The sequence below is a fragment of the Lepidochelys kempii genome, chromosome 2 (assembly GCF_965140285.1).
Source record: "Lepidochelys kempii isolate rLepKem1 chromosome 2, rLepKem1.hap1, whole genome shotgun sequence".
Taxonomy (NCBI): Eukaryota; Metazoa; Chordata; order Testudines; family Cheloniidae; genus Lepidochelys; species Lepidochelys kempii.
In genome coordinates this window covers 179,821,022-179,847,894 of record NC_136381.1, presented here as the reverse complement: position 1 = coordinate 179,847,894, position 26,873 = coordinate 179,821,022, and the positions used below count along the sequence as shown (strand labels likewise).

At 40.4% G+C, this 26,873-nt stretch overlaps 1 protein-coding gene across 1 annotated transcript; it reads right to left on the bottom strand.

The window, feature by feature from the left end:
• Positions 1-687: 687 nt before the first annotated feature.
• Positions 688-26,873, bottom strand: LOC140906150 (immunoglobulin gamma-1 heavy chain). The gene is made up of 7 exons (XM_078851327.1): positions 26,790-26,873; positions 17,210-17,515; positions 15,666-15,748; positions 5,256-5,346; positions 3,226-3,531; positions 1,941-2,024; positions 688-830 (listed from the first exon to the last, which is right to left on the bottom strand). Exons 1-7 carry the CDS (start codon positions 26,857-26,859, stop codon positions 688-690), a joined length of 1,083 nt encoding a protein of 360 aa, XP_078707453.1. The 5' UTR covers positions 26,860-26,873.

Genomic DNA, 26,873 nt, shown 5'->3' with positions numbered 1-26,873 from the left:
CGTGGTAAAAGCTTGATAAATATGTTACATGGTTGGGTGCAGGGGATGAAAGAAATGGGTCTCTGACCACGGGGGAATCCTCCCCTGCAGTTCCAGAATTGATTTCCTTTAAAGAAATAAATACTGGACAGAATTCTGCAATACTGAATTTTATTTAAAATCCATTAATCTTTCAGTTAAAAAAATTAGTCATATCAAAAGCCTGTTTTTGTTTTATAAAGCAAATAAGTGTAATTCGTAGAAAGAAATGACAAATATTTTTAAATCTTAGAATAGGACTCCACACCTGCAAATATTTATGGGACGAGTTTTCCCATTGACTTCACTGAATGCAGTTGGCCTATCCACAACGGAAAAGTTCTTTGTGTTTTTGCAAGATAAGGGCCTAAGAGACTGGTTCTGCACTACTTTGTGATGCAAAATTCCTATTGAAATCAAGGAGTGTAGCCTCAGCCCTGGAAGTTCCACAGTTACAAGTAAAATTAAAATAGGAAATATGGTCACATATAAAACTGTTCTCTCTCAAGGAGAAGAAGCCATCTGTGCTAATTAGAGAAATGGCCAACCAAATCAAATTGAAATGCATGTCTTAATATTTAGAGCAAGGTATTTCTTATGAACAGGCTTATGGCAAAGGAAAGTAAATTTCAGACACAAATGCTGACATTGGAAGTTGTAAGCAGAAGTTTAAGGTTTCTTTCCCCGGTGCTTGATTGGACTTTGCATCCTGTAGATGAAGAAGAGTACGATGACATAGTACATGGTGCTTTTCAGGAGTAGGACAATGTATATTAAATACGCCGTCCTGTGCATGAAACTGTCTGTAATATCTACAACAAAATACAACAACAACAAGAACAACAAGTGGTTAATGTTGCATACTCTATAGCCGCAAAGAAAAATAACTATAAAACCACGTGTGATAGTGTAAGGTATACATGGTATATGATTGCAGTAATTATGCAATATGGCATAGGTATACATGGTATATGATTGGAAATGCACTGAATGCATCCAATGAAGTGAGCTGTAGCTCACGAAAACTTATGCTCAAATAAATTTGTTAGTCTCTAAGGTGTCACAAGTACTCCTTTTCTTTTTGGGAATACAGACTAACACTGGTGCTACTCTGAAACCTATGTTTGTTCTGAATCTGTATCCAAGCAGCTGATCAATCAAGTGGTCTGATTTTCAGAAGTACTGAAATGACACTGAAATCAGTTGGGTCTTCAAGCTTTCAGCACCTTTACACCCCATTTGAAAAGTTTGGCTTAGCATACTTTTTGACATTTAATATGTTAAATGTTAGATTAAGGACCAGTGGCATGTGTAGGTTAAAGAACAATGACCCATGAGGCATGTTAACAAAGCACAACAAATCCCACCAAAACATGTATTTCAGCAGGACTGTTACAACGTGAAACCTGAGCTGCCTGTGGGGATTAGGTTTTGGACCCTTTTGGTAACCCACAGCAGATGTTAACTTATAGCAACAGGTGCTGACTTTCTCCTTTCCAGGTGGGTGATCCACCCCACTCCATTGCTTCCCCTATGGTCCCACCCTGGCTCTGCTTCTTCTCCTCCCCGCTCTGCCCCCTTCCCCGTGGCCCTGCATCCCGCCCCACCTCTTCCCACCATGCTCTGCCCCCTCCCCTGAGCGTGCCCTGCCCTCACCCCACTTCCTCCTCCCCACCGGCTCTGGCCCCTCCCCCAATGCCTCCCACTAAACAGCTGATCAGCAGGTGGCTGGTGAATACTTAGCACCCACTATTTTTTGTCCATTGGTACTCCAGCCCCAGAGCACCCCCAGAGTGGGAGTCTATCCACATCTAAAGTAATGATGTTTAGAGCTTTTAGAAAGAGAGAATATTATCTCTTTTGTCTTAACCATATCAAATAGTGCTTAATTCTTAACTGTATTGTATAAAAATGAGAATTACCTGTGGAAATCGTGGTGCTGTTTTCAGCATTCTTGATACAACCTCCCGTGGTTTGAGGCACTACAGTGGTGTCTGAAAAGGTGTCTGATAAAAGCATAACATGTAAGAGGGCTTTAATTGTCAAATGGGATTCTTGTTGAAAATGAAGGCATACTTTTCTTGATAGAAGTTCAAAGAGAAAGATGGTGAAAATATTATAACTACAGTGACTCAAATATGGAAAGTTTATATTTTAAAAAATGAGCACTGAGATTCCATCCACAGAGTAAATGCTCAGTAGCACGTAACTGATGTGCAAAACCAACTAGAGATAAAACTGGAAAAATGCATATGCTCCTGCAAGTGAGTACTTGTATGCCTTATATCGAGATTTAGGTACTGATGTTGCAATCAGATCAGTCAGTGCAAACCTCTGTGCCCTGTTAGGAGCTCACTTGAAGTCTTTGGCATTTGCGTGGGTGCAGAGGTCTGGACTAGCCGATCTGATTGCAGGTTCTGGACGTTGGCCCTTCTGTGTATGCAAGTTTTCTTTTCATGTCGAGCCAGATGCATTTTGTCCCACCAAATTACTCAGTTGTGTTTGCCCCTTTGCAATGTGTACGTATACTCGTTAGATAAAAACCTGGCCACCTGGTTTTGTCTTGAGCCTGAGGCAGCCTGAGATTGTTGGCATTCAGGGTAGTGGTAATGTTATCTAATAGCTGTACAAGAGGCAGAAGAAAATAATCCTGATGAGGATACAGTCTAAGGCCCATCTCTTAGGTATTTTTGATTTTTATCTGCTGTAATTAATTTATTGTATCTCAGATAAGAACCAAACAGAAATTACTTCTCTTAATGCAAGAGAAAAGGGATTATCTTTTTCATTTTGGTTTCTTTAATTCTTCTGGTCTGTTTTAATAAGCTAGGTGCTGTGTGTGTTATTACTTTTGTTGCAATATGTATACCTTGTTCAAAACCAAACACTGTAGGCCGGGTCCGTGGCTGGTGTAAATCTACAGAGCTCCATTGACTTCAGTGGAGTGTTGCTGTTTTGCACTAGCTGAGGATCTCAGCCAACATTTCATTCATTATAGAATGATTTTAAATTGGGGGAGAGGAGCCAAAATTGAGCTTTTGACGGAGAAGCTTCAGTGGCAGCCAGCTTATAGAGAGATGGAAACTAATAGTGGCCTGGAGAGCGCAAACCCTTTCAGGAACAGTCATACATTTTACTGTTTTATTGTAAAGAAACAGTGAACTCTCTGAATATATATAGAACTAGTTTTAATAATCTAGTATATACCTGGAGATTCAATTGGGAGAGAATCTTCTTTGCTTTCATGTTGATATTTGCAGCGATAATTCTTGTTGCTATTTTTATCTACGGTCAGCCAGCTGCTCATTGAGTATGAAGGTTGATCGTCACCAAGGGGCCAAATTTCCTCATGTATTGCATTATCCTCTGCATTTTTCTTGTGGCCTTCCCAAGTCACCTTAATAACATTTGGGTAAAAATCCTCAATGAGGCACATGTATGATACTTTCCCATCTTGTTCAGTAGAAGGAGGCAGGACCTGAATCTTTCTGGAATTGAGTTTTGCTTGTTTGTCTGGATTAATTTTAGAGAGAGAAATGAATTTGTTAGGAATTAAGTAAATTCAGAATTGCATTATACATTGCATGCTTTGCTTTTGAAACAATAAAGATGGAATTCACAGATTTGAAAGCGGAAGAGATTTCTTGCATCCAATTCCTCCAACTTGCACTCAAGCACACAATCTCAACTCTGAGTTCAGTATGGGAACCATACCTTGTTGCCAAATGTATTTTACCTACTTTAAGTTGATAATTTTTTGTTACTGCCTATTAAATTCTGAAGATGGGAGTAAACTGTCCACTTATGAGTTACAGCTTTAGGGAGTTAGAATTGCAGAAGTTTATATGCTTGAATCGAATGCAGGTTTTTGTGGAACAGTAGATCTGTGAGAGTGCTTACTAACAGCTTTCAAACTCAAAATATATTAAACACTTGTTGAATGAATGCTGAGTACAGCTTTATATTCTGATTAATTTCAAAACATTTGTGACTTTGAAAATCTCCCCTTTATTTACCCAAAATGTGTATGTAAAAGACACCATGATAAGGAGAGGAAGGGTACAGCTACACCACAGTAAAAGACCCGCAGCACGACCACAACTGGCCCAAGTCTCCTGATTCTGACTTGCAGGGCTGGGGTTGCGCTGCTAAAAATTGCAGTGTAGATGTTTAGGCTTGAGCTGGAGCACAAGCTCTGAAACCCAACAACAGAGGTGGCCTAAGAGCCCAGGCTCCAGTCAGAGCCTGAATGTCTGCACCGCAGTTTTTAGCACCAAAGCCTGAGCCCCATGAGCCCAAGTCAATTGACCCAGGCTCAGAGACTTGGTGTAACAGGATTTTTATTACAGTGTAGATGTATCTGAAGCGGAGGATATTAAAGATTCCACAAACCTTTTAATATGGCCTCTTTTTAAAAAACACTAGAATATTCTATCAGGAGATTAATTTGCCCTGAACTAACTGTGTATACTATTTAAGAACCTGGGTTAGCACCTTTAAAATGAGAGTTAGAAAAGTATTCTTTAAGCCTTTTCCACACTAAGAAACGGAACTGTCAAGGTTCCTTCCCCACTCTGAACTCTAGGGTACAGATGTGGGGACCTGCATGAAAAACCTCCTAAGCTTCTCTTTACCAGCTTTGGTCAAAACTTCCCCAAGGTACAAAATATTCCACCCTTTGTCCTTGGATTGGCCGCTACCACCACCAAACAAATACTGGTTACTGGGGAAGAGCTGTCTGGACGCGTCTTTCCCCCCAAAATACTTCCCAAAACCTTGCACCTCACTTTCTGGACAAGGTTTGGTAAAAAGCCTCACCAATTTGCCTAGGTGACTACAGACCCAGACCCTTGGATCTTAAGAACAATGAACAATCCTCCCAACACTTGCACCCCCCTTTCAAGGGAAATGTTGAATAAAAAGCTTCACCAATTTGCATAGGTGACCACAGACCCAAACCCTTGGATCTGAGAACAATGAAAAAGTATTCAGTTTTCTTACAAGAAGACTTTTAATAGAAATAGAAGTAAATAGAAATAAAGAAATCCCCCCTGTAAAATCAGGATGGTAGATACCTTACAGGGTAATTAGATTCAAAACATAGAGAACCGCTCTAGGCAAAACCTTAAATTACAAAAAAGATACACAGACAGAAATAGTTATTCTATTCAGCACAATTCTTTTCTCAGCCATTTAAAGAAATCATAATCTAACACATACCTAGCTAGATTACTTACTAAAAGTTCTAAGAGTCCATTCCTGGTCTATCCCCGGCAGAAACAGCATATAGACAGACACACAGACCCTTTGTTTCTCTCCCTCCTCCCAGCTTTTGAAAGTATCTTGCCTCCTCATTGGTCATTTTGGTCAGGTGCCAGTAAGGTTACCTTTAGCTTCTTAACCCTTTACAGGTGAGAGGATTTTTTTTCTCTGGCCAGGAGGGATTTTAAAGAAGTTTACCCTTCCCTTTATATTTATGACAGGAACCATTTTGAATTTTTTTTATCAATTATTCACCTTAAAATGATATAAGAACATACAAGATATATTCTATTGTAGACCCGGCCGATACAACTTCAGGGGAAATGTTGCTGAACGCTGTTTTGGGAAATTACAGTAAATATCTTAACATGTATCCCTCAATGACAAATATCAATTCCGAAATTAGCAAGGATGATGCATCCTGAAATGACTTTGTTCATGTATTTGGCCAATGTATTGGAACGTTATGCTTAAGGCTCAACACCTCTGAAAATCACGCCACTTAAATACCCCAATAAGTATTTAGGAGCCTAACTTTAGTCAACCACTTCTGAAAATCTTGATTCTGAAGCATTATTAATAATGGAGCTCTCAACAGAACTCAGCGATCAAATCTTGCTGAGGAATAGAGAGAATGTTGCTGCTCGTGTCCAAATCCCGAAACTGATGAGCAAAGTGCCAATTAGTGAACTTCTGCTGTATCTCCTGAATTATTTTTAAATAATTCTGCCACAGTATTAAATTTGTCACTCTTGGAATAGAGCTGATTAAAAAAAATTGCAAAAAAATCACTTCATGAAATTTATAAAAATTGCTGCCTGCTATAAATGGATAAAACAGAACCAAAATATTTTTATTAAAAGTCTGAACTAGAAAGGATAAAAATATTATTTGATCCCCGAATTTGTGCAAGCGCCTGAAATCATAAATACTGAAGTAGACCAAAAAAGACTTTTCTACTGAAATCGCTATCTGTCTGCTCGTTTCATATGGGTGACAGTAAACGATACATTTTTTTTAAACAGTATATTGAATGTACTAGTTATCAGAAGAAGTGAGCAGGTTGAAAACACATCTTCTGCCACTAATCTCTGTCTCCTGGTTGTCACTGTGGGATAGAACCAAGAGAATAAGGTTCCCAACCCAGCTAACAGCTAAAGAAGTGTTCTCTGCAGAACGAGGCAAGATTCTCATGTTATAAATGTCCATCACAAAGAAGAAACAGAAGGTTGTTAATATTTCAGTAGTGTGAGAGGTCCCCAAATGGGCATCATGTATCTTTTGCATTCTCCATTTGTTCCAACACTTAATTAGAGGTGAACAATTAGAGCCCATTTAACAAAATAGTTGACCTATTTGCCACAAAACATTTATTTGGAATTTTTAAAGGCAGTAAGAAGGGATTTAGGTGCCCAAATCCCTTTGAAATTCAGGCTCCTTTGATAATATCAGCTGTTGTCTTTAGTCAACTAAGACACAAATAGATTAATGAATACTAAGGCCCTGCTCCCACAAAGTCTTACACATGTGCTTAATTTTATGCTTTGTGAGTAGTCCCACTGATGTCAAAGCTTGTGAAGGTTCCTTTTCTAAAATGATTCCAGCTTATTTTTGTGCTGTCTGGCTATTCTAGAGTTTTCTGAATCTATCTTGAATGGAACCAAACAATAACCCTGTAACTAGGGTTGTGTCAAAAAGTATTTGAAATATCTAAAAATTTAGAAGCAAATGAAGACAGCTGAGATGTTAGACTACCTAACCAAAAAGAAAAAAATACCTTCATTAAAGAACTTTCCCTCATTTTGGAAATTGTCACCAATTAAGGGAATTGATTTTTCAGTTCTTTTCAATTTAGATGCTCATGCTCTGGTACAAATTAGTTCAACATTTGGAGCTCAATCTTACATTCTATGTGCACCAAAAACACCCAGGAATACAGGATTGGGCTTGACCAGTAGGTTTACCAAATGATTTACTCACTCAAGTCTTGTTTGTATTCAAAAAACCTTTACATAGCTTCCTGTCCAGTGATGTTGTGCTTTGCAAAAATTAATGATTATTTCTGGCATTTCTCATTAGATGTTTTTAGAAATTGGAGTCACATTTACATGTTGACAGTTTTGCAAACACTTGCATTTTTTTTTGTATTTGTACATGGTTAGATGGATGTCTATCCAATATAAAATCTGAATTTTGTACATATATAAGCAGAATGTGTGTTTGCATAAGTGGCTGTGCAGATGCATGAGCAAAATCAGTTTTAAATTTCTGGCCTCAGTTTAGATTTCTGGCTTCACTGCTCTAAAATCCCTTGAGGCCAATGAGATTTTTCTCCTTTGGCTTCAATGGGCTTTGCATAAGACATTTGAAGAAGATCAGACCCTTAATTTCCAAGTCAAATATAGTTTCCAGTGTGGAGCTATTGTTGTTTTGGTCCAACTTAACTTTTCAAAACACCTTGCTTGTCTAATTTAAGTGGAACTTTTAACAAGGAAGGCACGTTGTAAAAGGATAGAATGTGATATATTATTATTTTAAGTATCACTTCTCTTTTTTTGTAAGATGGCAATTGACTTTGGGTCCTTTGGTTTCACTCCTTGCTCAAAAGAAATTCCTATTAGTTTCAATGGGAGGTTTTCTAAAGGGAGAATTGCAGGGTTAAGTTGTGAATGACTCACTGCTAACTATTTTTGTGTGTGTTTGCAATCTGCATGCCACTTATAGGTAAACTATCACACTTAAATAACGCTGATGTACTATTTGAGAACAAAGGCCTTTATGCCATCAGAATTTTTAAAAAAATAAGTTAATGACATGCTTGTAATTTTAATTTTGCATGATGTGCTTGGTCCACCAAAGTGCCGAATGTGCCTTTGAAGTTCTGAACGCTTCTCATTTCCCACTGAAACCAATGAATATTGAGGACGCTCAGTACCTGGTATTATTTACACCCAAAAGAGCAAAGGATTGTTATGACATTTCTCTGTTGCGAGCCAGTGACTTACAATTTCATTAACATTAGTGTTGTTAATAAATTATTACACTCGTAATAACATTTTTGACTCTTTACATTCTTTAATTGAGATAAATGATTGAGCTTAATATGATAGATTTTGCCATTATGAAACATTTAAAATAGTTTGTCTGAAAACTCACTCGTTATGAGAAGTTTTGTGCCAGTTTCAAATATTTTTGCAGCTCCCACAGTGTTGCAACTTACTACAAAATCTGCCCAAGACATTTCTATTCAGAGGGATCAGATCTGAACAAATATTGCTAAATAGGCAAAACTGAGAGCCAATGGTGAAAATTTCAATATATTTATGTAATACCATACATTGGTATTTTCAAATATTGTATATTAATATTAATTTGGTAGCTTTTAAATTCTGTTTAACAGAAAATCATTCACTTCATTGACTAGAGAGGATCTCGCTGACATTTGAGACCTATTGTTAGACTTGTATTTTCTCTTGCCTTGTGGATTGATGGAAAAGGATATTTCAGTTAAATTCTGCTGGATGCTTAGTGGTTTTGTCCCTCTACTGTCAGAGTGGTCGAATGGGTGCATTTTAAAAATATCAATATAAATAAACATATAATTAGAAAAAAAAATTACAGTACACTGTGACCTATCCCCTTTTCTCAAGATGTTTCATGACATCTTTCCACCCACCAAACACTATTTTGAATGATTTCCTGAATGGTTTCAAATGTAAAACTGTCTAATACAATTTTGCTTTCCTGTGCAGTATAATTAAAAGGAATCGTAAAAGGCCAGTAGGCTTGGGGATTGGTTATATTCCTATTGAAGTCTCAATGACAAAGAAGAGAGATACTTTGAGATGCATATTTTAGCAACCTAAATGTAGTTGGCCCTATGGAACATTATGCAACAAGGGCCAAATCCTATTTCGACTTTCTATAGCACGTGTTGTGTAGAGTCTCGCTGATATAGACAGCCTACAAAATATGTTGGGCCAAATTCTCGAGAGAGCAGAGATTGAGTTGTACTGATGTAATGAGAGGAGAATTTGATTCAGACTATAGAATATCTTCCTTCATATTGCTTGTGTTTGTTCTTGAGAACAATCACTCATTTAATTGTTGCAAAATTGATTTTAAATCAACAAGATTTATTGCATTTTGGCCTTTGTTTTGGACTTTAATTAAGCACAAGCTTAAATACGTTGCTGAATATGAATGGAAACATGCTTAAGTGCCTTCCTGAACTGGAGCTTTTTTTAGGAAAAAAAACACAATTGCATTAAGATATTACTACTATAAATGTACCTTTTAATGCTACGTAATGGCCAGATCCTCCAAGTGCTGATCATCCTCAACTCCTATTTAAATGAGTGAACATTAAAGAAGCTCAACAACTGATATGACGGGGTGCTAAATACATGGTATTGTACAAAAACCATAAGTTCTACATTTCACATTTACTGCTAACAATGGGTGGTTCCACTTCAGAATATCTTTGCATAATCATCTCCCAGTGTGATAATACCAAACAAGATCTCCAAACAGTTTACATTATTCTCATTGATTACGCAAGCGTAACTGGTTCGTTCTGAATTAGAGAGACTAGAATGGGTGAAATCCTGACCCCACTGAAATCAATTGCAGTTTTGACCTTGACTTTAGTGGGATCAGGATTTCACCCAGTATATTTATGAATAGCTTGCTTTTGTCGTGGATAACAAGCATAGTAAATACCCAGAGTAAATGTATGCTTGGAAAACATCTTGAGACACTTACTTGAAACCAACAGTTTGGTGCCAGAGCCAAAGTACTTTACTCCATACTCACATCATTGAAATCCTCTACAAAAACTAATGAATCCTCTAGGTATGAATTTCACTGAATTCAAATTCTGACATTCATATTTTAAATACAAAGTCCACAATCTAAACAAGGCTTGCTATCGGCTACTTAATTGTGGGAGTATTAAATTGAGTTTGTGCACTTTGTGAATTCCTGTGCCACCTTCTACCAAAAATGTTTTTTGTACATTTGTACTCTCTTTCAATGGAGTTGCAAGAGAGATGAACTTGGCCCAATGTTTTAAAAGTAAAGCTCTCCATTTCCCTCCTTCCCGATTCTTAACAGCTATTCAGTAAATATTCCAGCCTTTTACTCTTGTATTCACTTGACTCGTTAGGATCATATACTGTCCTCAGTGAACCCAGTGGTGTCCTTGGGAGTTCTAGACACAGGTCAAGAGCAAAACACGGATTATGTGCAAATTCCTTGTTTAATATTTATTTATTCGGTCCAATTTTTTTGTCCCTTGATTCTATTTACCAAAAGAAAAACAACCAAGAATAAAAATACTTACGCGAAACAACTAGTTTGGTTCCTGTGCCAAAGTACTTGATCCAGCTTGAAGTGTCACGTTGACTTTTCATATTACAAGAAGCTGTGGTACTCTGATCAAAATGGGGAAAATACTTCGAATGAAGCATTCCTGCTTTCTTGACTGTTTGGAGAATTTAATGATTTCACATTTTTGTGCCCCCATAAAGCTGATACATAAATTCTCTTCCCAGTCACTTTATTTACTTGTCCTTCCAGCTTTTCTGCTAATTAATCCTCACTCCTTTAAAATGGCAACTAGATTACAGCTTCCATTTGATTTTAATGTTGTAAATAGACTGTTGGATCAGGTGGTTCTCAAACATTTTCATTGTGTCTTCCACATATTAAAAGAGAGACTGTTTCATGGACTACAACCCCTCTCCCATTCCCAATAGCATTGACCACCTCCTCCTTCTCTCATCCGCAATCACATCACATCTCTGTATCAATTGCTTACATGTAAAAATGATACCTGGAAAGAATTTCATTCTTACGTGTATTACTGAAATTGAATAGATGACAATGAGGAGGAACCAGCATTATGTGATCAGCCAGCTCTCTACAGCCTAGCACAAGGAGCTCCATAGACTGCAGCTGGGAGCCTGTACCCTGGTTATATATTTTGCTTTATGTTGGGATTGTTGTAGTTGGTGTGTTACGAATTTACTGGTGTCTTTTTACATGGCTGCTGGGGAGGGGGAGGGCACCGGGGAGGTGGGGGGATATGGTCCTCCTCTGCATACACAGGCATTTTAAAACAGAACAGAGCTAACATCTGAGAGAGCCCACCTCATTTCAGACAAAAGGGGTGGATGACACTCTAGCAGTTGGAAGGGAACTAACCAGAGTATTTGATCTCTCTCACAGACACAGACACGGCCACCCCCAGCTCACTCACCTGCAGAATAATTCTGGGAAATAACTGACAGTGGGTAAGAAAAATAGAAAAGGAACATACAGTGAGAGGTTCCTCCCAAATGTACAGGTGGTTGTGTCAAAGGGCTTGTCTACTGCCCAAGAGGTTATTGGGAATATCTCCCAGCATTGCAATCGTGCTGGTGAATCTTCCCTGGTGATCCCTGGGAGAACTGGTGTAGTGAGGGCAAAAGCTTTCACTGGCCTGTTACCACCATGTCTTGTAGACCTGCTCTGAGCAGGGTTAAGTGACACCAGCATAAAAACGCCAGCACGAACACTGCAGCACTTGGTGTCCTTGGTGGGGCTCGACTGCCGTTAGTGCCACAGCGGGAGGTTTCACAAAATACACCCAAATTACTGAATTTCATCCTATTTCCTTCAGACCATTTCTCCAGTTTGTCTAGATCATTTTGAATTTTAATCCTATCCTCCAAAACACTTGCAACAGCAGGAAGGGAAGCTGTTTAACACCATTCCTTTTGTAGCAGCGTAGATAACCCTGGCTCATACCAACTGGGATCACCCCAATGCATCACCACTCTGCCACTTCAGTGATGAGCGATAAATGACAGCATAAAATAGGATATGGAAGGTTATAGACTACACAATGATTTCTGTGATAGATTGTAAGGACTGGTCAAAATCTCCCCACTTCTAGGACCCAGGAGCAGTGAATAAAAGAGAAATACAAGAATCATCCTCTCTCCTCCTCCTCTTGCTGACTTTTTCTATTTTAAATGTGCAACCATAATTATACATTCACACAGGTGTTTACATTTAATAAAAATGGGTTTGTTGTAGGTGGATGAAGTGGTAAGAGACAGATACAGGTAGGGCCTTGATATCAAGGTGCGTGATATAGACAAACATTTAATTATTGGTGGCACACTTTCATGACAGATGCCTATAAGTTAACGTTGCCTGAAATTTCCCATTACAAGACTCTGTTTTCAGTTGCTTATACCTTTGTCAATCTTAAACTGTTCTGGCTGAAACTTTCCATGCCAGCTTTCTGCTTTAGGCTGATGTTAAAAAAATTAGTTTTGGCAAAACGGTGCAGTCATTTGTAGAAGTAGATTTCAGGAAAATCCATTTTTCGCCCACATCAAAATAATTCTTACACCTGTGTTGTTTACAATGCCGGTGGGGAAAATGCCCAGGTTTGGCCAAAGTTATCAGCCTTTGAAAAAATCTCAGTTTGCACATGTCAGGAGACACTTTGAAGTTGGGCAGCTCCAGTCCCTGAAGACTCCATCTGCAATAAGCACGCTCTAGCTAGCGCCCTCCCAGTTCAGACGTGTGGTCAGTCTGCCCATGTGACATCCCCACAAAGCTTCTGAGCTGGTGCTTCGGGGGCTGAGCCGGACTTTCCTTGTAATCGCTGCTCAGTGTTGCCAACCTCGGCAATTTTTCACTGACTTGGCGACTTTGAAAGGCCTCAGCAGCAAACCTCCCCCCACAACCCAATAACCCTTTAGCTGGCGACAGGTGACCCTTTGGGTGATCTCTGGGTGATTCAGATGGGCCCGGTCCCTGCTGCCACGGGTGGCCTTTGTGCATGAGCGGCCACCAGGGCGCGTGCACAGCTGGGTGGGGATGTGGGGGAGGGGTCTAAACCCCGAATTGTCCCACGTGCGAGTGAGCCGCGGCTGCTGCCATGACGCCCCCACGGCGCGCACAGGGGCAGCAGCTCCCAGCGCCTGTTTCATCCAGAGGGTGGTGGCACCTTTTCCCTCCTGCCACCTGGAGCTATTTCCTCTGCTGCTTTGTGCCCCTCCCCCCATGCAGCACAGCACCAGCGAGCGAGAGGAGAGGCTGAGTAGCTGCAGCCCCCAGTCCCAACGGTGCCCCTCTCTGTGGTATGGGGGGAATGGGAGCAGGTAGAGTCCAGGGCGGGGCCAGGCCTGGTGTTTGCAGCTGGCTCATGGAAAGCAGCCGGGCCTGAGCCGGCACAGGAGCCGTAAGTTGAGGCCTCATTGTGAGGTCCGTTTTGCACAGGCAATGGTGGGTGGCGTGGAGTCTCAGGGGCAGAGCCAGGGGAACGGCCGCCTGCCCATAGCCACTGCCATGATTCCAGGCACGATTTTATCCCAGTAAATGTATGCATGGCAGCAGGGCAGGGTCATATAACAGCAAAAGTTCTCGCGTCCATGACAGTGGAGACAAGCGTGACACAGCTGTGTCCTGAGCCACCATGTTTGTTTGCTTTCAATATGTGTGCAGAAGAGGAGGAGGCGGGAGGTGGGGTGACCAGGCAACAGAGAGCCAGGCAGGCAGTGGAGTGAGCAGTGTGAGAAGGGGATGCTGCAGCCACAGGTACAGGGAGGAGCCAGGGAGAGCAGCAGCCTGTGTGTGTACATCCCTTGGGGGTTACTGCGGGGGCGGGGATGCGACAATATTCCCAGAACATGGGGTCATGGCACTACTTAGGTTTGGCTCATCGGCCCCCTCCATCTCCACCGCCCAGTTTAGCCACTGGAAAGGTTGGGACTTATGTACTGGAGTGCTGTGGGGAGGAGGGGAAGAGTGTTACTGCTGGGGGAGGGGGAGTGTGGAAGGAGCAGTGTCACCAGCCTCAGTGATTTTGGGGGCTACTTTTCACACGTGTTTGCCAAAACCTCAAGTTTTGAGGCTGACAACACTGTTGCTGCTGCAGGCCACTTTAGCACCAGATGTGAGAGCAAGGACCCGCTCTCTTCTGTGTGATCAGTGCCTCCCCACCCCCGCCGCTAGCACCCAGGGGATCAGGAGGAGGAGAAGGAGGAAGCAGCCTGACTGAGAATGCAGAGGGGTGAGGAGTGTGTGTGTGTGTGTGTGTGTGTGTGGGGGGGTTACACAGGGAGAGACAGGTGCAGGAGCCAGAGTGTGAGAAGAAGGAGAGTGGGAGGGGGGAATGGTTGGCAGAAGTGGGGGGAAGCAGTGGGGTACAGGAAACATGTGGGGAGGACGGGACAGGTGGGACAGCAGAGGAGGAAATGGACTGGAGTTAATGGGTGGTGGATCAGACTAGAGGGAGCGGCAGAGGGAGGCATTTCGGTGTGTATAGGCATGGATGTGGGGGAGGATAGGAGCTGAAGGGGAGGGGTGGATATGAGAGAGGGGGACAGAGACAGGTTTGGGGCTGAAGGGAGGAGGCATGGTCTAGTGCTTAGTGCTAGCCTGGGACCTGGGAGATACGGGTTTAATTCTCTGTTCTGCCACAGGCTTTCCATGTGGCTTTGGGCAAGTCACTTTGTCTCCACAGACTTCAGTTTCCCGTCTGTAATATGGGCATAATAGTACTTCCTTATCTCACAGCGGTGTAGTGTGGATAAATGCATTAGAGATTGTGAGGCATTCAGATACTACCGTGGTAAAAGCTAGATAAGTATGTTACATGGTTGGGTGCAGGGGATGAAAGAAATGGGTCTCTGACCACTAGGGAATCCTCCCTTGCAGTTCCTAGAATTGATTTCCTTTAAAGAAATATATAATGGACAGAACTCTGCAATGTTGAATTTTATTTAAAATCCATTAATCTTTCAGTTAAAAAAAATTAGTCATATTTCAGGAGCCTGTTTTTGTTTTATAAAGCAAATAAGTGTAATTCGTAGAAAGAAATGACAAATATTTTTAAATCTTAGAATAGGACTCCACACCTGCAAATATTTATGGGACGAGTTTTCCCATTGACTTCACTGAATGCAGGTGGCCTATCCACAACCAAAAAGTTCTTTGTGTTTTTGAAGGATAAGGGCCTAAGAGACTGGTTCCGCACTACTTTGTGATGCAAAATTCCCATTGAAATCAAGGAGTGTAGCCTCAGCCCTTGAAGTTCCACAGTTATAAAATTAAAATAATAAAATTGGAAATATGGTCTCACATAAAACTGTTTGCTCTCAAGCAGAAGAAGCCATCTGTACTAATTAGAGAAATAGCCAATCAAATCAAATTGAAATGCATGTCTTAATATTTAGAGCAAGGTGTTTCTTATGAACAGGCTTATGGCAAAGCAAAATAATTTTCAGACACAAATGCTGACACTGGAAGTTGTAAGGAGAAGTTTAAGGTTTCTTTCCCCGGTGCTTGATTGGACTTTGCATCCTGTAGATGAAGAAGAGTACGATGACGTAGTACATGGTGCTTTTCAGGAGTAGGACAATATATATTAAATACGCCGTCCTGTGCATGAAACTGTCTGTAATATCTACAACAACAACAAGTGGTTAATGTTGCATATTCTATAGCTGCAAAGAAAAATAACTATAAAATCATGTGTGGTAGCGTAAGGTATACATGGTATATGATTGCCGTAATTATAACATCTAATCAGACTATGCATAAATCAGTTTCTGATTGTGTCCTCTAAAGAGGTCTACGTTCTGATCAGACCTTCCCATCCAGCAGAACTGAGACAAACAAAGAGGCACTCTCAGGGCTGGCATCGTTGGTGTCTGCTAAGGAGTTAAGCAGAATGCTAGTGCTTCTTTTAATAGTCTGTTGCCACAATTTTAGGCCAAAATTTTCAGACCTGGGTGTCTCCGTTTGTTCTGAGTCTGTATCTAAGCAGCTGATCAATCAAGTGGTCTGATTTTCAGAAGTACTGAAATCAGTTGGGTCTTCAAGCTTTCAGCACCTTTACGCCCCATTTGAAAAGTTTGGCTTTGAATACTTTTTGTAATTTAACATGTTAAATGTTCGATGAAGGACCAGTGGCACGTGTAGTTTAAGGAACAATGACCCGTGTGGCATGTTAACAAAGCACAAAAAATCCCACCAAAATACATATTTCAGCAGGACTGCTACAACGTGTAACCTGAGCTGCCCGTGGAGATTAGGTTTTGGACCCTTTTGGTAACCCACAGCAGATGTTAACTTATAGCGACAGGTGCCGACTTTCTCCTTTCCCGGTGGGTGATCCACCCCACTTCACTGCTTCCCCTAAGGTCCCACCCTGGCTCCGCCTCTTCTCCTCCCTGCTCTGCCCCCTTCCCCATGGCCCAGTATCTGCCCCACCTCTTCCCACCATGCTCTGCCCCCTCCCCTGAGCGCGCCCTGCCCTCACCCCACCTCTGCCTCCACCTAGCTCCGGCCTCTCCCCTAAATGCCTCCCACCTGCCACCGAGCAACTGATCGGCTGGGCCCACCAAACAGCTGATTGGCAGGTGCCTGGTGGGTACTCAGCACCCACTATTTTTTGTCCATGGGTGCTCTTAATCTCTTAATCTTTTTTCTCTTGCATTATCTTTTTCATTTTGGTTTGTGTAATTATTCTGGTCTGCTGTAACAAGTTAGATGCTGTGTGTGTTATTACTTTTGTTGCAATATATATCACTTGTTCAAAACCAAACACTGTAGGCTGGGTCCGTGGCTGGTGTAAATTTACAGAGCTCCATTGACTTCAGTGGAGTTTTGCTGCTTTACACTAACTGAGGAGCTCAGCCAACATTTTCAGTCATTATAGAAAGATTTTAAATTGGGGGAGAGGAGTGGAGCCAAAACTGAGCTTTTGATGGAGACGCTTCAGCTTATGGAGAGATGGAAGCTAATATTGGACTGGAGAGCGCAAACCCTTTTAGGAAGAGTAATAGATTTTATTCTTTTATTGTAAAGAAACAGTGAACGCTCTAAATATATATAGAACTAGTTTTAATAATATAGTATATACCTGAAGATTCGATAGGGACAAAACCTTCTTTGCTTTCATGTTGATATTTGCAGCGATAATTCTTGATGCTATTTTTATCTACGGTCAGCCAGCTGCTTATTGAGTATGAAGGTTGATTGTCACCAGTGGGCCAAATTTCCTCCTGCACTGCATTTTCCTCTGCGCTCTTCGTGCCGTCTTCCCAAGTCACCTTAATAACATTTGGGTAAAAATCCTCAATGAGGCATATGTGTGTTACTTTCCCATCTTGTTCAGTAGAAGGAGGCAGGACCTGCATCTTGCTGGGATCAAGTTTTGCTTGTATGTCTGGATTAATTTTGGAGAGAGAAATTTATTTGTTAGGAATTAAGTAAATTCAGAATTGCATTATACATTGCATGCTTTGCTTTTGAAACCATAAAGAAAGAATACACAGATTTGAAAGTGAAGCGAGAGGCAATTTCATTTCTTGCATCCAATTCCTCCAACTTGCACTCAAGCACACAATCTTAACTTTGAGTTTAGCATGAGAACAATACCTTGTTGCCGAACGTATTTTAACTACTTTGTGTCTATAATATATTGTTACTGCCTATTAAATTTTGAAGATGGGAGTAAACTGTCCACTTAAGGGTTACAGCTTTAGGAGTTGGAATTGCAGAAATTTACGTGCTTAAATTGAATGCAGGTTTTTGAATTTGGAAAATTCCTTGTTTTATGACAACAGTATTTCAATATGTCAGGGAAGAAACCTGTTCCACTATGCAGTGTGACTAAATAAGTCAAGAACTGACAGGGGCTCTGATCCCGAGGAGCCTCAATGGCAGATCAGAACCTTTCAGGACTGGGCTCTCAATGCATGTTACAGGCTCAATCCTGCACTTATTAAAAATATGGGGAATTTTGATGCTGAATCAGGCCCTTTTATTCCTGCACCCCTCCACTCTTATGTGATGGCATTTATGTTTTAGTATGAATAGAAAATTACAATACTAATCTAAAATGCTCATGTCAGTAATGACCTATACAGTATTCACAAATATTGTATCTCTTGTTTCCAGTGCACATCTTTTCTCCCAGACCTTTCGCCTGCTCCTACACCCTTAACAAGAGAACGAAAAATAGGATGAATTCAGGGCTCCATCCAAGTCAATGTCAAAACTCTCATTGACATCAACAGGGCCAGGATTTCACCCCTAACGTCTTAAGTCTCCTGACTAATACGTACTTGTGATTTGAGAGGCTAAATCTTGGTTACCGCACTAAAGAGAATAAAGAGGGTTTCTCTCGGAGAGCTACATGATGGATGGGAAGATGAAATCTTTTCCCCAACCTACCTTATGCATCATAGGCTGGGAACTTTAATAATGTCCATGCAGTTGCCCCAATGACTGCGCAGGGATTTTGGCCAGTTGATCTCCCTAGTCACAGAGCCACTGGCCATTCCATGCCCTCACCACTCCCCTACCCCCAATCCCCACTGTTCTTTGGTTCACAGGGGTCCCCTAGGAGTGCACCCCGCACTGGATGGAACTGTGGATGTTCTCCTGGTCTGGAGTATTGACCCCTACAGAAAAGAACAACCCAGCTTTGACAAAAGGTGAGCAAAAAAATTCTATGTCAATAATTAATTGTCAATGTGATCACTAATCCGTTTTACTTTGAATTCTGTACATTAACCTTACATTTAGATACATTCATTCTTCTACTGTAGATTGCATATCACGTTAACAGTCTGTTATCTTTTTTGAATAAATTGTGCTCTGCAGTCTCTAATTTTATATTATCACAAGTAACTTTTTCTCTTTGCTACTGTAGAACTTACTTGAAACAACGAGCTTGTGCCAGAGCCAAAGACTTTGATATCACTGTTCTCACTGTGTTCATGTGCTTTGCAAAATCTCACGGGCCAGATCTTCAGCTGCTGGAAATCAAAGGAGTTCCATTGAAGATCTGGCCCATATAGCTTCATACTATTTGCTGTGCAATTGTGAACTGAAGTTGATAGAATCACATTAATATACTAGACTTGTGATTTAAATGGCTTTTCCTTACAAAATGGCAAATGCTTGATCCTGTATTCCTCTGACAGCCCAAACTCCAATAGATTGCACTGGATGTTTGGAGTACTTTAGGAGCAGACATGCAAAATAAGTCAAAAACTTCAAATGCATTAGAATTTCCTCAGGCTGGGATCCCTCAGCATCACTTGAAATTTCGATTTTTCTTCTAAAGTTAATTTAGTGCTTGTGAAAGGTGCCAGATTGACAGCACTAGAAACTACCTACATTGAAAATACTTCAGCATTCTACAACAGTGGTCCAGTGCCTAGTAATGCCATTGTAAAATGTGATGGGTGATTTTGGACCATTGCTGGAGAATCTTTTCTTTAATGCTGGATTTCTCACCTGGCCCTAACAGTGTATTTGAAACCTATTTGCAAAGGTCACCTTTAAAGGATGAGATGGTAAATTATTCTTAATAACCCTTAAATTCTTGGTATTTCTGCTAAAAGTGCCAGCAACAGTGCCTATCGTGATGAAATTTTTTCAGGTGGACACCTGTCCTCTGAAGATTCTTTGCTCATAACTGCACATCACTTTCTGCCATAAATTTGGATTTGGTCTTTTAGGGCCAGGTGAGATTTAGATCAGATACTTTTATATTTTTTCTTTAAAGAGTTTGTTATATTCAGTCGGTAATGTCAAAAATCAATTCCTAGAACTGTTTCAAAAGGCAGCAAACCAGTTTAAACCAACCCTAGACTACTTGAGAATCTTATCAAAATAAATATCAGTAATAGTAGCTCCTTTGTACTTTATAACTGATCTGCACTGATCACTCTGTTCTTAATGCACTCTGTTTTACCAGATCCCAAGTAAGTTCCATCATATAATGGACAACCTTTTAATAAGCATTCAAAATATTTTTGCATTTATTTCTACTACGAAACTTCATGTAAAGTTTTGGTGAATTTTTTTTCCTTATTTTAAATAAAATGACTAAGTAATTGTGAAAGTTGTCAGATAGCATTGTAGACTGAATCCCTTCTTCATGGGATAGATACAACACATGCAGGGACAGGGGAAACTTCTTCACACCGTCCCACCAAGCCATGTCAGTTTTGTCCTGGAAGGACAACCTCTAGAGATGAGAGGGGATAGTTCAGTCTCCATATTCAATTCAAACTTTGGTTTCTGCACTGAGCCTGCCATTAGTCCCAGGTTTTTTCTAGAATATTACGTTCAGAAGAATCCAGTTATACCATTTTAATGTAAACTTCTTTTGTGATGACTAGGTGAACTCCCTTAATAGATACAATAAGAGAAGCACCATTCTTCCAATGTCATGCTTGTAGTCCTCACGAAGCTTGGTTCTGTTTCCAAATCTTTTTACTCATCTATTCCACTAAGCAAGAATTCTGAAGAATTCTGGTAGGTATTGACCCTGCTCTCATTTACACTGGTATAAATCTGGAGTAGCTCCATTTTAAATGAATGGAGGGAAGTCAGTTTAAAAAGAGGAATGACTAGTGTGAGGGCCAAATCAGGACTGCTAACTATATAGGACTTTAAAAGCAATTACTGCTTCTTCAGTAACCTTGTAAATAATGTTGTCCCTGCTAAGAGGTACACTTATACAACATGGGTAATTTCCTGGCCCCAAAGTCATTGCCATTGAGTTCTGTGGAGTCGGGATTTCACCTCATGTTCTTAGAATGGAAAAGCCCCGATTCCTGTAATTCTGGAGTCAAATTCAGCCCTGGCACAAACAGCCACAATTTCTTTTGATTTTACTTAGACTTGTGCCAGGATCTGAATTTCTCCATGATTTTAGGTGTTTTCCTTTCTCAGGAGGAACTTACTTAGCCAATATTTGATATTTCTCTTTGAAAAGATATTTTATTACTAAAAGGTTTGATTGTATCCTACAGGTTTAATACACAAATAAATCAAGTGAGCAATCTTAGGTCTTCATGCTGTAATAAATAATCGACACCTATCACAGACCTGCTTCTCCATTCCTTACACAGTCAAAACAGCTGGTAAAGCTATGGGAGTTTCACCTGTCAGACTGCTGGACCTTATATAGGTAAGAAGATTTAGGAAAACTGTCCATTGTAAACTATAATGCTAACTAAATTGTATCTACATTCTTAATACCACAGAATATTCACTGAAAGCAACATGCTGATCCTGATCTGATATTTTTAAAATTAATTATGGTAGTGTATGTATTTTAATTGGCAGCATTACAGCAATTTACCTTTAGTTGAGAGCTATGGGGTACCATTCTAGTTGATTTATATAAATGTGCAGAGAGTGATTCTGTGAGAGTAAGGACCTGACTTTCCTTTGACCTGTGTTTGTGCAGTCAGTTATACCAATGCAAACTGGGTGTAACATGCAACTTAATCAGAATGGTAGCACTTCCCATCGACTTTTCATGAGCGTAAATGGCTTCCTAGAGCAGGGCAAAGAAGACTCAGGCCCCAAGTATATATTGTGAAACACTATTAAGAATAATTGCAAGTGTCAGTTTGCCTGCAATGCCAACGTACTTCACACAAGAGGACAATCTCTAGGGCCAAATTCTTTCACTTACACTGCTGTAACTACAAGTATTCAGCTGTGAAGATACTGACTACTTCAGAGGTTGCTTCCTTTGTTTTAATTGAGAAGCATGATGTTGTTACTTCTTTCAGAGTTGTTTAATTGTATGCATGTGTACACATTTTAGTTAAAGAAATTTGAGTAATAACAAAGCTAAATAAATTTTTGCAATTGGACCAAGGACCCGCATTCTCAGGCCGGAAATTCCTCTGAAAAATGACATTTAACAGCTGATCTTTAGAAATATTCCTAAATTTAAAGTAGATTTTTTTGAGTTCATCAGTAAGAATGGCAGGTTTGCTCTGAGATTGAAAAGTTGATGTATTTGGGATCAGATCCCAGTAGGTGCTAACTTGCACTGAAGTCTACAGGAACTGATGGTGTTTAGCACCTCACATTAAGTGCTCACTACTTCACAAGGTCGAGCTTACAATTGTTGACGTTACCTGTGATAAAAATATTTTCAATGATCACAATAAGCCTCTTTATCTTTGCGTTACTGTACTTACCACATAACTTACCTGTTACAATGAGCTTGGTACCAAATACTTTGACGATATAGCCCCTAGAAGTATCACAGTGAGCAAATCCTTTGCAAAATAGTGTACAGATCTAGTATCTTTATATTGATGGACCAGTAGTTGTTGCTTTAAAATCAGATTTGCTATTTAAATTGCTTTCTGGCCTAGTAATAAAATAGTAAATAAGTAGAGTGCATGTAAAATAATGTGAAGACCATGGAGGCAATTTTCAAATGGGTAAAAGACACTTACACATAGAATCATAGAATCATAGAATATCAGGGTTGGAAGGGACCTCAGGAGGTCATCTAGTCCAACCCCCTGCTCGAAGCAGGACCAATTCCCAGTTAAATCATCCCAGCCAGGGCTTTGTCAAGCCTGACCTTAAAAACCTCTAAGGAAGGAGATTCTACCACCTCCCTAGGTAACGCATTCCAGTGTTTCACCACCCTCTTAGTGAAAAAGCTTTTCCTAATATCCAATCTAAACCTCCCCCACTGCAACTTGAGACCATTACTCCTCGTTCTGTCATCTGCTACCATTGAGAACAGTCTAGAGCCATCCTCTTTGGAACCCCCTTTCAGGTAGTTGAAAGCAGCTATCAAATCCCCCCTCATTCTTCTCTTCTGCAGGCTAAACAATCCCAGCTCCCTCAGTCTCTCCTCATAAGTCATGTGTTCCAGACCCCTAATCATTTTTGTTGCCCTTCGCTGGACTCTCTCCAATTTATCCACATCCTTCTTGTAGTGTGGGGCCCAGAACTGGACACAGTACTCCAGATGAGGCCTCACCAATGTCGAATAGAGGGGAACGATCACGTCCCTCGATCTGCTCGCTATGCCCCTACTTATACATCCCAAAATGCCATTGGCCTTCTTGGCAACAAGGGCACACTGCTGACTCATATCCAGCTTCTCGTCCACTGTCACCCCTAGGTCCTTTTCTGCAGAACTGCTGCCTAGTCATTCGGTCCCTAGTCCGTAGCGGTGCATTGGATTCTTCCGTCCTAAGTGCAGGACCCTGCACTTATCCTTATTGAACCTCATCAGATTTATTTTGGCCCAATCCTCCAATTTGTCTCGGTCCCTCTGTACCCTATCCCTCCCCTCCAGCGTATCTACCACTCCTCCCAGTTTAGTATCATCCGCAAATTTATGAAGATATTGAACAAAACCGGCCCCAGGACCGACCCTTGGGGCACTCCACTTGACACCGGCTGCCAACTAGACGTGGGCTGCCATTGATCACTACCCGTTGAGCCCGACAATCTAGCCAGCTTTCTACCCACCTTATAGTGCATTCATCCAGCCCATACTTCCTTAACTTGCTGACAAGAATACTGTGGGAGACCGTGTCAAAAGCTTTGCTAAAGTCAAGAAACAATACATCCACTGCTTTCCCAGTAATCTCATCATAAAAAGCGATTAGATTAGTCAGGCATGACCTTCCCTTGGTGAATCCATGCTGGCTGTTCCTGATCACTTTCCTCTCATGCAAGTGCTTCAGGATTGATTCTTTGAGGACCTGCTCCATGATTTTTCCAGGGACTGAGGTGAGGCTGACTGGCCTGTAGTTCCCAGGATCCTCCTTCTTCCCTTTTTTAAAGATTGGCACTACATTAGCCTTTTTCCAGTCATCCGGGACTTCCCCTGTTTGCCCCTGTAACCTCAACAGGGATTCCTTGAAATGCAGCTAGCTCTCCTGCACTCCTTTCCCCTTCATGTTAGTCCCCCAGGGGATCCTACCCATCCGTTCCCTGAGGGAGTCGAAGTCTGCTTTCCTGAAGTCCAGGGTCCGTATCCTGCTGCTTACCTTTCTTCCCTGTGTCAGGATCCTGAACTCAACCAACTCATGGTCACTGCCTCCCAGATTCCCATCCACTTTTGCTTCCCCTACTAATTCTTCCTGGTTTGTGAGCAGCAGGTCAAGAAAAGCTCTCCCCCTAGTTGGCTCCTCTAGCACTTGCACCAGGAAATTGTCCCCTACGCTTTCCAAAAACTTCCTGGATTGTCTATGTAATCTAACTGTCATTCCTGGTACCTGCGTGCCATTGAAAATCTGCCCCTAAAATAAATCTGATAAAACATGGTTATGATTAAGCATGAAGAAATTACTTTTTAAATTAGACTCCACAGGTTGATATAAAAAAATTAAACCTGCATGCTGCCATCATTCCATCATGGTGCTCCGAATTATAATGACAGATTGAGGGTAGAATATAGCTCTTAAATTGGGCGTATTCATGAGACTAATTTTGGCTAACTTCTGCCATTTAGTGTAACCAGAAATATTCCCCAACAGAAAACATTTGCTCTTCAGAAATATTTGTTTGTCTCAGGTACCAGGCACCCAGCAAAGACGATTTAGCAGTATCTGGAGGAGTATCATTGGAGTATCATTGTATTGATGAACCAGTAGTTGTTGCTTTAAAAAAAAATTGCTTTGTGGCCTTGCAATAAAATAGTGAACAGTATCTGGAGGGAAGAATAAGTGAACAGTATCTGGAGGGAAGAATAAACTTAATTAAAGACACACAATTCTCTCAATCCCATTAAATCCAAACATAGCTAAAACATTAACAATTGGAAATCATCTTTAAAAATAAAAGTGAGAATTATATTATTAGATCAATTATTGTATTTTATTCAAATGATTACTCTGTCACATATACCTTGTATTTATGTAAAAAAATGCACACCTTTTTATTCCCCATTATCATATGGAATCAACAAGATTTACTGCATTTTGGCCTTTGTTTTGGCCTTTAATTAAGCGCAAGCTTAAATACGTTGCTGAATACGAATGGAAACATGCTTAAGTGCCCTCCTGAACTGGAGCTTTTTTTAGGAAAGAAAACACAATTGCATTAAGATATTCCTACTATAAATGTACCTTTTAGTGCTACCTAATGGCCAGATCCTCCAAGTGCTGATCATCCTCAACTCCTATTTAAATGAGTGAGCATTAAAGAAGCTCAACAACTGATATGACGGGGTACTAAATACATGGTATTGTACAAAAACCATAGGTTCTACATTTCACATTTACTGCTAAAAATGAGTGGTTCCACTTCAGAATGTTTTTGCATAATGATCTCACAGTGTGACAATACCAAACAAGATCTCCAAACAGTTTACATCATTCTCATTGATTACGCAAGCGTAACTGGTTCGTTCTGAATTAGAGAGACTAGAATGGGTGAAATCCTGACCCCAATGAAATCAATTGAAGTTTTGCCCTTGATTTTAGTGGGATCAGGATTTCACCCAGTATATTTATGAATAGCTTGCTTTTGTCGTGGATAACAAGCATAGTAAATACCCAGAGTAAATGTATGCTTTGAAAACATCTTGAGAAACTTACTTGAAATCAACAGTTTGGTGCCGGAGCCAAAGTACTTTACTCCATACTCACATCATTGAAATCCTCTACAAAAACTAATGAATCATGAAGGTATGAATTTCACTGAATTCAAATTCTGACGTTCATATTTTAAATACAAAGTCCACAGTCTAAGCAAGGCTTGCTATCGGCGACTTAATTGTGGGAGTATTAAATTGAGTTTGTGCACTTTGTGAATTCCTGTGCCACCTTCTACCAAACATGTTTTTTGTTCCTTGAAATACATCTCGGCATGGAAGATTGAGTGGGGTGAATTCCTGGTCACCACACACTTCCATTAATTTCAGTGGATGAGCAGGATTTAGTCCTATGATCTCCAATGTGCCTGGATAGGAGGGATGGTGTTGTGGTTAAAGCACCAGAGTGAGACTCAGGAGATTTGCCTTTTTTTCTGGCTCTCCCTCTCTGCCCTTTGTCAAATCACAATCTCTGTGTTTCACTTTACATTTTAACATGCTCTTAGTGTATAGTTTAGAAAATGACATTTGCTAAACAATGGATTATAAATACTGTTATATACTCAACATTAACTAGCACTTGCATTATTGATTGGACTGTTTCTGTAGCTTTAATCAGATAAAAATTATTGTACGCAAAAGGGAAAAGATACTTTCAGTAAAACAACTTTCTGAGAACCTGCAGACTGTTGCACCTCCGGCAATTTTCCTTCATTAATCATCGTACACTGATTTAGTCCTAACTATAACAAACTTTTTAATAATCCCACACCTGCTAAATTGAAACCTGTGCTGTGAATTTTACACTTGCTGGCATTTGGACATTATTTTAAATTTAAATCTCTCCATTTCCCTCCTTCCTGATTCTTAACAGCTATTCAGTAAATATTCCAGCCTTTTACCCTTGTACTCACTTTACTCATTAGGATCATAAAGTGCCCTCAGCGAACCCATTGGTGGACGTGGGAGTTCCATACCCAGGTCAAGAGCAATACATGGATTATGTGCAAATTCCTTTTTTAATATTCATTTATTAGGTCCAATTTTTTTGTCCGTTCCCTTGATTCTATTTACCAAAAGAAAAACAATCAAGAATAAAAATACTTACCCGAAACAACTAGTTTGGTTCCTGTGCCAAAGTACTTGATCCAGCTTGAAGTGTCACGTTGACTTTTCATTTTACAAGAAGCTG

Excerpts from the sequence above, each read along its gene's own strand:
- LOC140906150 (XM_078851327.1), bottom strand. The coding sequence starts at position 26,859 with ATGAAAAGTCAACGTGACACTTCAAGCTGGATCAAGTACTTTGGCACA. Across the intron at positions 2,025-3,225 it reads TCTCCCAATTGAATCTCCAG|ACACCTTTTCAGACACCACT; the intron begins GTATATACTAGA and ends TGCTTTTATCAG. Across the intron at positions 831-1,940 it reads CAGCACCACGATTTCCACAG|ATATTACAGACAGTTTCATG; the intron begins GTAATTCTCATT and ends ATTTTGTTGTAG.